Source organism: Gossypium hirsutum, chromosome A05, assembly GCF_007990345.1.
Source record: "Gossypium hirsutum isolate 1008001.06 chromosome A05, Gossypium_hirsutum_v2.1, whole genome shotgun sequence".
Lineage (NCBI taxonomy): Eukaryota > Viridiplantae > Streptophyta > Magnoliopsida > Malvales > Malvaceae > Gossypium > Gossypium hirsutum.
In genome coordinates this window covers 21,592,555-21,607,214 of record NC_053428.1, presented here as the reverse complement: position 1 = coordinate 21,607,214, position 14,660 = coordinate 21,592,555, and the positions used below count along the sequence as shown (strand labels likewise).

The following is a 14,660-nucleotide window of genomic DNA, read 5'->3' as shown; positions in this document are numbered from 1 at the left end:
TTAAATGAGAAGCGGAAGCAGGAGGTACGATCTCTAATGAAACTCCATTATCTAACTTGAGCCTTACAAAAAAAGGCCATGAAAAACTCCAAGTAAGCTTCTCCTCCAAATTAATAGTTGATAAGGTTTCTTATGTATGGTAGTGGAAGGAACCAAACTATAATATTCATAAAACTTGAACTTTCATCACAATTGGTTGCAAAATTTGAACAACAAATCATAGGATAAACATAGTGTTGGCTGCTTCAGTTGTTTTTCAGCTTCATTGGGAAACTGCAACAAGACATTTTTTTTTTCAAAAGCATTTGGGTATTTATATAGCAAAAAAGAAAGTGTAGCTTATCATATGTTTTCAATACTCAATATTTTGATTTTGATTTTTTTTTCTTTTATGCTAGTTGTTATATATTTTAAATTTATTTTATATATTAAAATTTTTAAAAAATAATATGGATCGAGTCGGGACTCAGTATTTATAATCCAAGTTAAATTTGGATAAAAATTCAAGCCTATTTTCAGTCCAAGCCTCGGCATATCATTTGGGCCTAAAGTTATGTTAGAACCGACCCGGCCACGATGACCTCTAATTGGGAGTAAATGACTCAAATGGATGTTCTGTGGAAATTAGAAGCGAGTTGGCTGAACCAAAACTCCTAAGAGCAAACAATCCAACTTTGGAAGAAGATGTTGAAGTTTCTATCCAAAGTGAAGATCGAGTTCAATGCATTGGACCCACGCATAGCTTCATGCATGGAATTCTTAGCCCAGTGCAATGCCCGCAAAGCTAAAGAGTCCAACCCCGCCTGCCAACTTCAGGTCAAGCGCCGAACCGACGATCACCCACCCCAAATCACCGTTACTTTCGTCAACGGAGTGGAAGAATCTTTTGATGCCACTTCCACCCCTGCTCAAACCATTAGGACCATGATCCTCGAGAAAGGTCAGATGCTTGAGACTGAGCAGATGTTCCGTGAAGCAGGCGAGAAGTGGCCCGTTATTATACCCGAGGAGGAACTTCACCAATCCTTTCCTGGAACCAAGGTTTGGGCATTTTTCTCTTCTGAGTTGGTTTTCAATTGTTGTGCTTTCTGTTTTGTTGGTAGAGGCATTTTGTCGAATAATTGGTATGTCTTGGTAAGTTGTGGAATTATCACATAATGTGGTCTGACTTTGACTCTATTAATATTCTGTTTGCTTAAAATGATAAAACTTAAGGTTATCAAACCTGATGATAAATAGTTATTCCAAGTATTTGTCTTTTGTTTTTATTTTATGCTGTTATTTTGTTTAATCTCTCCAAATATATACAGTAAATTTTTATATATACATGGTTTTTTCCCTTTTTCTTCAGCCAAGGAAAGCAGAAGAGAAGAAGCAGTAACTCCAATCTGTGTGACCATTTTACTGGATGTCACTTTGGAAGATCATAAATATTCCATTGTATGATGAAGCCCGAGAAAGTACCCTATATGAACATTTTGAAATCTGATTTGTGGTGCTAGAATGTGTTTTCTTCAAATTTTCTTTATCAACTTCAATTGAACTGTTACTGTTTGAGCTAATCTTTAGAACCCCGTTTGGGGATTTGATTTCAACTATTCAATGTCATAAGAAAACTTTGCTTGCTGCATTTCGCTGTAGTGGTCTGCAAATAATAGCAGGTTTGCTATCATATCATATGACTTTGTTTCTGTTTACAAATGAATAAACTGTGGCAGGCTATATACACCCTATCGCTGAGCACAAGGGTTGAAACAGGCATCAAAGTAGTTAAAACTTTATGTTCCACATTATATTATAGTGTTGGCTTTTCTTTATATTCAATTGATTGGTGTTGTTCTTGATGAACTCTGTTTGAATCATCAATCATATGCTTCATCATCTTCTTCTTAGGTGAATCATCTCAGTTTGCAGATCTTTTTAAGTCAACCTGGCTAGGAGCAGACACCACTGCTCTTGCATTAAGGCCTTAAATGATTTGGTTACCTTGACATTTACTCCGTGAAAAATTCTCTTTTTCTTGCATGATTCTGGACTTGTTTTGCAGTCTTACTACCAATCTCGAACTATGGTTTCTGATGTCGAAGGACCTCTGATATCTATGTTTGCATTCGCTAGCATGCCTTATTGTTTTTTATCTTTAGAAGAAGAAACCTTACCTTGTTCATTCCTGTCATGTCTGGTTTTCCATGCAATTTTATGAAAGAATTGCATTAATATGTTGTTTTGTTTGTTGGTCTTTGACTCATTTCCATTCACTAATAAGAACCCAGTTCCCTTTATAAACTTTTTTCCGCAAGGCTCCATGTTTCCCATATCCAAACTCAGGTGAGTAGTTAGGCATGGAGGCAAAACCAAGTCTAGAAGAAGTGGGAAATTTTAATGAATTTTGTTTTTATTTTTTGTCCCTTGGTTTAGTAAATTTATTTGCAATTCTAACAAGGTTAGAATTGGTAGGACATCATAAAGCAGGGCAAGTATTTGTTAATCTATGTGGATATATAACACCACATTGTTTGCTATGTACTGATGTTATGGATGTAGGAAAAATTTTAGCTGATCATTCATCAGCAACGCTTGCATTAAGTTATAGAAGCTGGATCAGCTGATTACGAGGTAAAATGTGAGCTTGTGCCCCAAAAAAAGACATAGTTAACACTCCAAAGGTTGCCTAATGTATATGTGTATGAAATATGATTACTTCCTCCCAAGGGTCATCCCCAACAAGTAGCCCCTTAGGGCCAAACATGCATTCAGTTGCAGAGATATCTTCGTACTTCGTACTTCTTAAAACTCCTCACATCCAACGGAACCTGCCATCTGAACCAATGATAATCAGAAACACAATTAAAACAAGTATGTGACTTGCCCACTCCAGCGACTGAAGTTAATTGGTTGGGTTGGGATCAAAACCTACAACTATACAGCTGGTGATCCCATGTATCCTGACCTCCTGTAGTTAAGGGGCTACTTAAAGTTATTTAGCAAACTAGAATTATTGCCCATTCTTGCAAGAGCATCGGCCAAACAGTTTCCTTCACGAAAAACATGGATCAAACATAATTATAAATTATTTATATATGTTCAATTAGTGCTTTTTGTTATCTCGGTATAATCTCGAAGGTTTGCGTTTGGATCAATGAGATAAATAAATGAAAATGAAGAATTAGAAAAATAGATCATATGTATCACTATTCGCACTGAATATGTTTTAGCAGTATAAGCAAGAGATAACTTGGAGATTAATTAGTTTTTTTGAATTATTATTTAATTGATAATAATTAAATAATTAAAGTTCGAAGTAGAAATTAACTTAATTAATTATTGTAGTTTCATTGAACAAAATAATTAAATTTATTTATTTATATATTCTAGTATGATAAAATCGTCATTATTTTAATGGAATCAGAATTTATTTAAAATAAATAAATAACATTTTGAGAATATAAAACAAGTTATTGGTTTGGTAAAATTATACAGATTGATTAAAAAGACCATCAGAACTATTTAATTGTACCTGATACATGAAAAAGGCTTAGTAGACCCAAAATACATGGGATGGGCAACACACGGGGTTCTCGAAGGCAATGCGAGTGCCGCTACCCACCTTATTATCCTAGTAGGGATATGTGTTTTTTGATTAAATATTATTATTTTGCTTCTCATGTTTAACTAAAACTCTTGTGATTTTCTCCTAAAATAAAGATTATGGACTAGGTCAAATATACAATACTAAGCTTTAACACCCTGTCAATTTTTAGTGAGAATTATTCTTCAAATAAATTCTAGTTTTGAGAGGACTTTGCTTTTGGTTTTTAGCCCTTAGAGAATTATCAATCTTCTCCACTAGAACATCCATAAGGTTTTCATTGTGTTCATCGATTCATAAATTAGAGCTTGTACTCTAAATAAGTTGATGTTCGATAATAGTAGAGAATATTGTGTTAGTAGCAAGTCGAGAAATGACTCAGACCACCTATTTCAAACATGTACAAATTTGGTAAATGATTTATTGCCGTAAATAACATAATTGATCGGTTTTAGAAAAAAAAAATCATTGTGCAACAAAACTTCTTTCTAACTGAAATTTTCTAATAGAATGATAGATGGTATACAAAGATTTGACAATGGGTTAGTTGAGAACAATTTACTAGGTTTTTTTCCCTAAAAATTCCAGTTGCTAACCCCTCGTTCTGTGTTGCAAGTATTGTTTTATCCTATAATTTGAGAGTAGCTAGCCGAGACGTGACAATTTTGCAATTGTTGTGTAGTTGGTCAAAGAGTACCACTGCATTGGTGTCACTAGGGTGACTGGTGAGGTCATCACTTGCCGTAAGCAAAATTTGATTCGATTCGAAAAAATAAAAATTGAATTTTGAGTTATTCAAATTATTCGAGTCAACTTGAATAACTCAATTTAAGTTCGAATCGAGTTGAATTCCAAAATTCAAATAGCTTGAATATTTCGAATAACAAATTTGTGTAAATAATCTTTTGGTCACTGTCAACTTTGAAAATAAGCAAATTAGTCTCTATCTAAACAAAAATTACAAAATAAATTTCAAATATTTAAAATTAAAAATATTTATAAAAATTTCAAAATTTAAAATTTTCTAAAATAATAATTTTGGGGACCTAATTAATGATTTAAATGTATCATACTGAAGTATCTTATTATTATTATTTTGCTTTGAAAAAAATTCAAATATATATGGTCTCAAAGTTATGTACTCTAACATGGAATTAGTTATACTATAACAAATTTTTTATTTGACATGTTTACCTTTTTAAATTTAATTCGATTTGACTCAGTTCGAAAAAAAAAATCAAATTGAGTTAAGATGATAAAATATACTTGTGAACTCGACACTTTTTCACTCGATTGGATCGAATGCTCACCCCTAAACCTGTCCATAGGCCGGGCCACCCGGCCCGAAAGCCCGTTCAAAAAATGGAAGGGTTTAGGTAAAAATATAGGCCTGAAAAATGGGCTTGAGCAAAAAAAAAGACCTATTTGGAAAAGGAGTCAGGCCTCGGGTAAGGCTTTTTAACCTGAGCCCGGCCCGAATATGAAAACAAAAAAAAACCTATTTTTTAAAACTTTTTTTAGAAATTTTTTATTATTTTCTTGCTATTATCTTCTTTTATTTTTCATTATTTTGTTACTATTTCACAATTATATTACTACTATTTTGTTGTTATTATTTAGATATTATATAACTCTTGTTTTATTGTTAATTTTGCTATTATTTTTCATATTTTCTTGTTAAATTATATTTACTTAGTGTTATTTAAGTATACATATTTTTTTAAATTTATTTTCAATTTGTTGAGAAATATTTATTTTAATATTTTTGATGTATTATATTTTTTAAAAAATAATATAAAAAATTTAATATAAGCAAGTTGAACTTGGGCAAAATTTCAAGCCCATTCTTCAAACAGTTAAAAGGAACAAAAGGGAAAAAAAAACATTGACAAAATGAGGTTTCTTTTTTATAAATATTTTTTTTGGTCTTTTTTTCAATCAAGTTTTAAAAGTTCTAGAATTTCAATCCATTAAGTTTAGTAAATTCATTTCAATTTTTATTTAATAAAAAATTAATACAATGTCCTTTTTTCCCCAAAAAAATGACAAAATTTTAAAAAATTATAAATCTTTCCTTACCATTTTATGAAATATTATTTTTCATATTAAAAATTCAAAATTCAAAAAAATTATAATACAATATATTTTAGAAAGTGATAAAATATTTTTCATTATTTTATAAAATAATATTTTTATTAATACACATAATTATATTTTAAATTATAATTAATGAATCTTACTAAATTAAGTAATTCTAAAAAAATTGAAATTTGAGGAAATTACAACGATAATTAGGATTAATGAGTTTCATTTTTTTTAAAAAAAGTTTCTATTACATGTGTTTCCAATTTATATTAGTAATCATAAAATGAAAAAATAAAATATAATTACAACAATAAAAATAGTTTACTTAAAAAAATATAAAAAAATAAAATAAAAAATGTTTTTTTTATAGTTTCATACCTTTGATGCATGTAACCGACAAAACTACAAATAACAAAATCAACCTGACAAATTTGTAGGGATCTTTTGTTGGCCCCACAAGTTTCTCCTGTTTTGTCTCTTGCAAACCAATGCATCGAGGATTAATTTTGTCGCATAATAATTTATTTGTTCCTCTAAATGAATTTAATTCTTTATTTTTTAATTTTATATATTTGTGTTTTTATCAAATCACTTCAAAATTAAAAAAATATTTTTAAATTTTTTTGACACTGCATACACTAGTAGACACATCAATATTTAATCAATTTTTTAAAATTTTAAAATTTCAATAAAATATATAGAAAACTATTTTAAAAAAACTAAAAAACATTAAAATTATAAAAATTTATAAAATTTAATTGAATGCTGATGTGTAATCTATGTGGCAATCTTTATGTATGCCACATCAACAGAGTAAGTAAATGTTAACTTTTCTATATATTTTAGAGTGATTTGACGAAAAAATACAAGTTTAAGAGTTAAAATAGGCAAAAAAATAAATGAAGGACTAAAATGATTTTTTTGTAAAGTTGGAAGACAAAAAAATCATTGCTTTGGTTTTTTTTTCCTTTTATGGATTATTGGTTTTTTTATATTTTTTGGATTAATCATATATATTAAAATATAAATATAAGTTGAGACAAAATTAGTATAACTCTAAATTAACTATATTTTTATGTTTAATCTCAAATGTAATAACTCAAGTATTAGAATGTATCAAATTAATTGCATTATTGTATTAACTATATAGTATTCGTATAGCTGTTGATATTTTTCTCCTCTAATTTTTAGACAAACGTAAAATAATATAATAATAAGTCACACTTTCAGCCTGTGTTTTAAATTCCTACAATATTCATGCCCCCTTTTTTTAATGTTTTTTCCTCTTTAAATTTATCAAATAATTAATAATAAATTAAAATACTTCAATCATTCTATTTTTACTAATCCTCTTATCTCTCTTTTGTTAGAAAGCAGGTAGAATAAATGATAATGGAAGATAATGAGTTTTTGATGATTGAATTTCATGCGTTTTATGGGCCAAAAAGAGAAATTCATGTATTTAATATATATATATATATTTTTAAGTTTGGCGAATTAAATGTTAGTTTGATTGTTATTTATGCTATTAGTGTAAGAGGTCGTAAGTTTAAGTATATTGAATTACATTATTTTTTTAAAATTTTTAAATAAATTTATAAAGAAAAATGAAAGTAAAGAAATACTGCTATATAAGCACTAGAGGCGAAGTTAGAACACAAAAAAAAAAAAAGAAAAGAAAGAAAAAGAGGCAAAGAAATTGGAGAGACAAAAATGGAGCGAGTCTTACCAGAAACGGAACAAAGCTAAAGTTGAAAATGGCTTTTCACCGGCCTTTTCTTTAAATCCCACAAAAATTAATATATATTATTTAACTTGTTTGCAATTCCCATTTTAGACATAAACCTCATTTTTATCTTCCTCCCCTTTCCACGTTTCTCTCTGGAATAAAAATATAACCTCAGAAAATAGTAATCAGCTTTCTTTGCTTTTTTTTTAAAGGGGCTTGACCACAAACCCAGCGGCAAAACCTTAAAATCTGTCACTGTAATGGCTATAGAGGGGGGTTCAATGACCAAGCGACCCTTGGTCTTCAAGAGGTGTATCCTCTCCACACCATTGTAAATCGGAGGTTATTTTTGTGCATTCACAGGAGAGAGAGTACAATGTAGCTCTGTTCCTCCCTGTGTAAAACAACTCCCCTTCCCTTATTGCTTGCAAAAAGGCAGACAGGATGGAGCCAGGCAAATACAAATATTTTCATATATAGTTTTTTTTTTCTTGCTAAAAGTAAAATCTTACGCCCTTTTTTAGTTTAGTCTTTTTTTTTTCTGGCGTTTTTCTCTTGTTTTCTTGTTCTTATGAGATTTTAAAGGTGGAGGAGGAGCTTACAGTTTATCATCATCAACTATGGGCATTCGTAATCATCTGTTGAAATGCACCGAGGAAGAAGACGGTGGGGGTTGTGAAGCAATTTTTCTTCGTATTGTTATTATCATTTATTTCTCAAAGATACTTTGTTTTTAATATATTTACTGACCGTGATGGTGATGATGTAAGTTTTCCCCAGTTTTCCGTATATTGACTTTGCTTCTATAAATATAGAGATATAGTTACTCTATTTCTGGTTATGCCCATATTTTTTTTCATGTATCTCATATTTTATTTGTCACTATTTGCTTGGTAGATGAAGTGTGGTAGGAAATGTAGGTGATTCTGATGTTGGTATTTGAAATACGGAAGCCACCTGAGGATGGAATGGTTCCATTTGCCTTTAATGACATTTAGAAATTGTTTTCTATCTTTAATTTCATTGCTGCATTTGATTTCATTCTAATGGAATGATTCCATTTTGCCTTTAATGGCATTTAGAAAATTGTTTCCATATTTAGTATTATAATGGTCCCTTGAAAGCTAATTGCAGAAGAGTACTGGAAAAGAATCATTTCATTTGTTTGTGGTCCATGCATGTAACAAGCTTGAAGTTTTTTATTAGTGAAACAGGGAAACAGTTGATTTGTCAATTATGAGGTTTGAGGATGCTACTGTGATTGACTTTTCTGTGTTGATTTTACTTTGATGCATTGTTGGGGTTTTAAAATTTGAGTGTCTTGTGGTTTTGCTTTTCAAGAATTACTTTATAAGTGACAGCAATGGTGATATTTAAGTAAACTTCCTCCCCACTGCATGTTAACATCTTAAGTGAATAATGATGAGATAAAGTATGGATTGGTTGATTTCTGCGGCTGACATGAGTTAATTTAATCAATATTCCCTATATATGTGTGCTTTTAGATTTGGCTATCCTTGGTATATTGTATTAAACATTACATGTTCAGGCAGTTCAGCTCTGTTTGCTATATGTCATCGGTGTGAACTCCACCTTTTACTGTCTAATGTGCCACTTACTCTTGTGCACAGACAGTTGACATTTGGTTTAAAACAACTTGCCTATGTTCCCTGAAAATCTTCTGAACAAGCGTACGCATTGTAATCACTGAATGTGTTCCTCATTCGTAGTCTGTACTAAAGCTTGGACTTAGATCTCTCTTTCTGATCTTATTTGTTCTTGTATTAATCATGTGGAACAGCGGTTCAGTAAATCAATTTTTAGTACAGGCTTTACTAGAAAATCTGCTGACAAAAGGCTTGGCGAACCATGCCTGCTGATAGAGAATAGTTCTTTAATTAGATCCATGGATTCTGTTATATGATATGCTTTTTGTGTCCCCATCCTACTTTATGTTAAAATCATGATTGCAATTGCTTTCTGTTGACCAAAATATAGATATATGCATATTGTTTCCTGTCTACCTAATCAAAGTAAATCTACAGTAGTCCCATTAAAAATTCACCTAGCCAGTGTAACTATCAACTCAATATACGTTAGGCCTGGTCCTTTCTTTTTAATATCTCCTATTGGCTGATTACTTTGTAGTTCCTCAAGTTTTGATATACTGCTGAATGTTACTTAATACATGTACCTTTCGATATCTCTGCATCTAACTGCTTGTGAGGTAGTTGGTCTTCCAAACTTGCTATTCTTTCACTTTGAGAAGTAGTTTGCTCCAACATTCTACTCCTTTACTCAAAGGCTAGTTCGTACCCTTGTTCATGCAAATATTTTATAGCTTTCTCATATTATTTAGATTGCTTTTGTCTAGGTTTCAATGATTCAATTTCTGCTTATATTGTTTCTTTTGCAGCCTTCATCTGCATGATAGTCTTGAGTTCTTATTCTTGTGGCATGAGTGTCTCTTTGCCGATTACATATGTACACAATATGATGCCATAATAATTTCTTTGGATGCTATTACAGATGATTACTTCCTCAGAATCCAATTCTACATCTATTTTCGTAATGAAGTTTGTTTGAGTTCATTCTTTGTAGAATTAAAAACCTCATTTAAATATGACCTACATGGTTTTTCGCTACAAGCACGATTCATGTCCTGTCATCAAGTCTAACCAAGTACAATGATGTGACTCTGTAGTACCTTTTTCTAATGCCTTCCACCATGTTCTTTCATGCATCAATTCAGTCTTGACTTGTTTACGATCTTTCCTGTTGTCTTGAAGCTCGATTATGTTACTTATTCAAATGCATGGGTTTCTTCCAGTAGTGTGTGTATTTAGGATAATATTTTCATATGTAGGACAGGACATACATTTTCTTTAGAGAAAAATCCGGCAGAACTTTGAAGAAATGATGATTGTCTGTCGTTTTTTTCATGTTTGTTTATGGAGTTTGCTCGGCCTGCATTTTTGTCCAAGGGACCAAATAGAAATAGTCAGATTCAGAGTAAGGCTTCTGTTTATGACATTTATGAAAAGTCGAATTGGTAGGTTGGTTCTGTTTGTGGAGTATTGAATTTGAAATTTCAGTAAGTTGCGTTTAGCCTCAAACAGAACAGATATTTCAAGTCCGGGATCCTGGAATTATTGAGTTAATGCTGAACAGCACTTTCTCCATGTCTTGATTTAGACAGATAATAGCCTTTATTAGATTATCATCTCTTTTGTCGAAACCTTGAAACTATTGACAGTTGATTTAGACAGATATTCGAATTGGATTAAGAGCTTCAAAGCTTTAGTATTGTTAACATGACAACATGATATGTTATTAGAGAAAAAAAAGGGTCTTTCTTTGACAAATGTTCCAGCCATTCATGGCTTTTTTCTTTCTTTCTTTCTTTCGTTTTTTTCAATATTATTTTTTACATTATGTTAATAATGGTTAAATTTCAATTCTGATCCCTCTATTTTCAGGCTATACAGAAAAGGTCAAATTTTTTTTGATCCCTATACTATGCTCAATTTTGAGGTTTAATTTTTAATGCAATTTGGTCATTCTATTTTTTGTAATATCATCAGTTAATTTAAATACTTAATGTTGTTAACTATTTTAATTTAAATGTCAACGTTAATATTTTGTAGGAATATTATTTCAACAAAAAAATTATTTTAGAATAACAAGTTTGAGTGGATGTTTTTAAGAGAAAATAATCTATATACACATTTTAAATGCTATTTTTATTGTTATATGACTATCCAATAATTTTTATTTTAATTTCTAAATATCACATGTAAGAAATTTAATATAAAATTTTAAAATTGAAAAATAGATGAGGTGGATTTTCGAAATTGAAAGTATAGAGACGTAAAATAGGTTTTAACATTTTAATTTTATAATATTATACATATAAATAAGGAAAAACATACTAGTTTTAGATAGGAATGCAGCAGATACAGAAATTGATTTGAAAACAGGTACGAGGTGAAATTCATTGGTCCGTTCTATCCGATTCCGGGACCACTGATAGAAACGTAAAATCCACTCTTCTTTTGATAGCCCATCCACTCACCAGCCCCCTTTTCATTATACTCAAATCAACATAATTTAGTTCTCCCCGCAATACTTTAATCTCTTTTATATAGAAAATTCCTTATTTCAGTTTGGTGTTACGAATTATCAGCAATAATTCAGACAAAAACACATTAAATCAATTTTTTAATAAGTAATATTATAAATATCATTATAAGAGTATTATTGTTTTAAGAACTCTTTCATATAATATTTTTGAATAAAAAAACTTAAATCACTTCATAAAAATTTGCATAAAGATACTTTCTTAAAGAACTATCAACCTCATGTGACATCAACTAGATTATGTAAATTACTAAAATATGTTCAATTTTTAATATAAATATATAAAATGTAAATAAAAAATTCAATCTTAAAAAATATCAGAAAAATATTCAATATTTCATTTTTTAAAAAAAATTAAAATCTTATTCTGAAAAACAAAAACTAAACTTTTTTTCTCTTATAAAAGAATCTCTTTTAGTAGATCAATCAATTAATCATTTTTAGGCATTTTTACTTCACATTTAATGGTCATAAAAAACAAATTTTAAGAAATACAATAAAATATATAATTTTATTTAAAATCTATAGTTTATTTTAAGATAAAAAATATAATTTTTTATATTTTTTTTCTCACCCATGCAGATATAAATCAGTAATTTAATAGCTAAATTTTTTAAATTTTCTTTTTTCAAAATAACCAAAAGAAAAATCAACCCTTTAAAAGTAAAATTAATTAGTAGGTAGTTAGAGGAAAGCCAGCCAGGCAGGTACTGGCTTAAAAATAAAGACAAGCCGAACCTTTCCTCGCTGTCATCATTAACCGCGGTTAACTAACCCTGGTTTTTCCAACATCAAATGTTTTTTTGTTTTTCAAACCTTTTTTCCTCCCTATATAAACCCCTGCTAGTTTAAACATTGCCTCAGATCTCATATTCCGGAAGGCGTCTTGATACACGCCCTCATTTATTTTATTTTTCAAACAAATTTTCCCTTCAGTTTTCGTATAATTTCCTAGGAAAAGAAAAATGAGAGAGTGCATTTCAGTTCACATTGGTCAGGCCGGTATTCAGGTCGGAAATGCTTGCTGGGAACTTTACTGTCTCGAGCATGGCATTCAGGTATTATTTTTCCCGATTTGTATATTTCATTTATTTTGCTGTTAGATTCATTTTTTCCCTTAACTATTTTAACATTGTGATTTGGTTTGGCTATGTTTAAATTTATTAATTGTGTTTCTGTTGTTGTAAATTGTGATCGGACTCGTTAAAAATGGATAGATCTGGATTAATTGAAATGTTAGCTGAACGATTCCAGTTCTATAGATAATTTAGGCGAGATCTAAGGTTTTGAATGTGGATAATGGTGGTGATCTTTTTAGAATTTTATTTTTTTCAGCCTGATGGCCAAATGCCAAGTGATAAGACTGTTGGTGGAGGAGACGATGCTTTCAACACCTTTTCAGCGAAACTGGTGCCGGGAAGCACGTCCCTCGCGCCATCTTTGTTGATCTGGAGCCTACTGTTATCGATGAAGTGAGGACTGGTACGTACCGCCAGTTGTTCCACCCTGAGCAACTCATCAGTGGCAAAGAAGATGCTGCCAACAATTTCGCTCGTGGCCATTATACAATTGGCAAAGAGATTGTTGATCTCTGCTTGGATCGTATCCGAAAACTTGCTGATAACTGTACTGGGCTCCAAGGCTTCTTGGTTTTCAATGCTGTTGGTGGTGGTACTGGTTCTGGTCTTGGATCTCTTCTCTTGGAGCGTCTCTCTGTTGACTATGGAAAGAAGTCGAAGCTTGGTTTCACTGTCTATCCTTCACCTCAGGTTTCTACATCAGTTGTAGAGCCTTACAACAGTGTGCTGTCCACTCATTCGCTCCTTGAGCACACTGATGTCGCTGTTCTTCTGGATAACGAAGCAATATATGACATCTGCAGGCGTTCTTTGGACATTGAACGACCCACTTATACCAATCTTAACCGCCTTGTCTCTCAGGTAACTATAAGCATTTTTACTAAAATACTCGTCTTTATGTTATAAAATTTAATGATTGTTGTTCATACATGCGGTGTTTTGGCATGTATGATTCAGGTTATCTCATCTCTTACCGCATCTTTGAGGTTTGATGGAGCCCTGAATGTGGATGTGACTGAGTTCCAGACTAACCTGGTCCCATATCCCAGGATCCACTTTATGCTTTCTTCTTATGCCCCTGTCATTTCAGCTGAGAAGGCTTACCATGAGCAGCTATCGGTGGCTGAGATAACCAACAGTGCTTTTGAACCCTCTTCAATGATGGCCAAATGTGACCCACGACACGGGAAGTACATGGCTTGCTGCCTTATGTACCGAGGAGATGTTGTGCCCAAAGATGTGAATGCGGCTGTGGCCACCATTAAGACCAAACGCACAATCCAATTTGTGGATTGGTGCCCTACTGGATTCAAGTGCGGTATCAACTACCAGCCACCAACTGTTGTTCCAGGAGGGACCTTGCCAAGGTTCAGAGAGCTGTCTGCATGATCTCCAACTCAACCAGCGTTGCGGAAGTGTTTTCCCGCATTGATCATAAATTTGATCTCATGTATGCCAAGCGTGCATTTGTGCACTGGTATGTTGGTGAGGGCATGGAGGAAGGAGAGTTTTCTGAGGCACGTGAAGATCTCGCTGCACTGGAAAAAGATTATGAAGAAGTTGGCGCTGAGTCTGGTGAAGGAGACGAAGGGGATGAGGAGGAGTATTGAGGGATGTACCGTTATCCGTTTGCTACTGTGATGTATTTTCTTGTTGATTTTGGATATGTGTTTTCAGGGTTGAATACCTCGGATGATGTACTAGTTTTTGGTATTTTCTATGAATAAAGTGCACGGTAAAATTATAAGATCGAAGCCCTTAGATTTTATTTTATTCTACTAAAAAAATAATAAATTATTTTTTTAAGATTTTTAAATCATGTCATTTTTAGTAAAAAATAAATAAAATGTAATTTTGACTTCTCATATAAGAGTCATCATGATACTTTTATTACACTGCACGTCAATGTTTCCTGTTAGGAAGATCGTTGAGATCCGATCAATATTTGGCAGGTATTAAGGAAGATAGATTTAAGGCTTTCCTCACCGCTCAAGCACTATGGCGATCAACTTGACATCATTGGCAAGAGTAAATAAAA

General features: G+C 31.7%; 2 protein-coding genes across 2 annotated transcripts; both read left to right on the top strand.

The window, feature by feature from the left end:
• The first annotated feature begins 529 nt into the window (after nt 1-529).
• On the top strand, nt 530-1,672 carry LOC107957864 (uncharacterized). Its single transcript, XM_016893464.2, has 2 exons — nt 530-1,041; nt 1,352-1,672. The coding sequence occupies exons 1-2, from the start codon at nt 685-687 to the stop codon at nt 1,379-1,381; spliced, it is 387 nt and encodes a 128-aa protein (XP_016748953.1). The 5' UTR covers nt 530-684; the 3' UTR covers nt 1,382-1,672.
• Nucleotides 1,673-12,235: 10,563 nt separating this feature from the next.
• Nucleotides 12,236-14,376, top strand: LOC107957866 (tubulin alpha-4 chain). Its single transcript, XM_016893466.2, is given in 5 exon segments — nt 12,236-12,601; nt 12,879-12,936; nt 12,939-13,483; nt 13,580-13,973; nt 13,976-14,376. Coding segments are annotated over 5 exon segments (1,347 nt in total). The 5' UTR covers nt 12,236-12,508; the 3' UTR covers nt 14,233-14,376.
• The last annotated feature ends 284 nt before the right edge of the window (nt 14,377-14,660 follow it).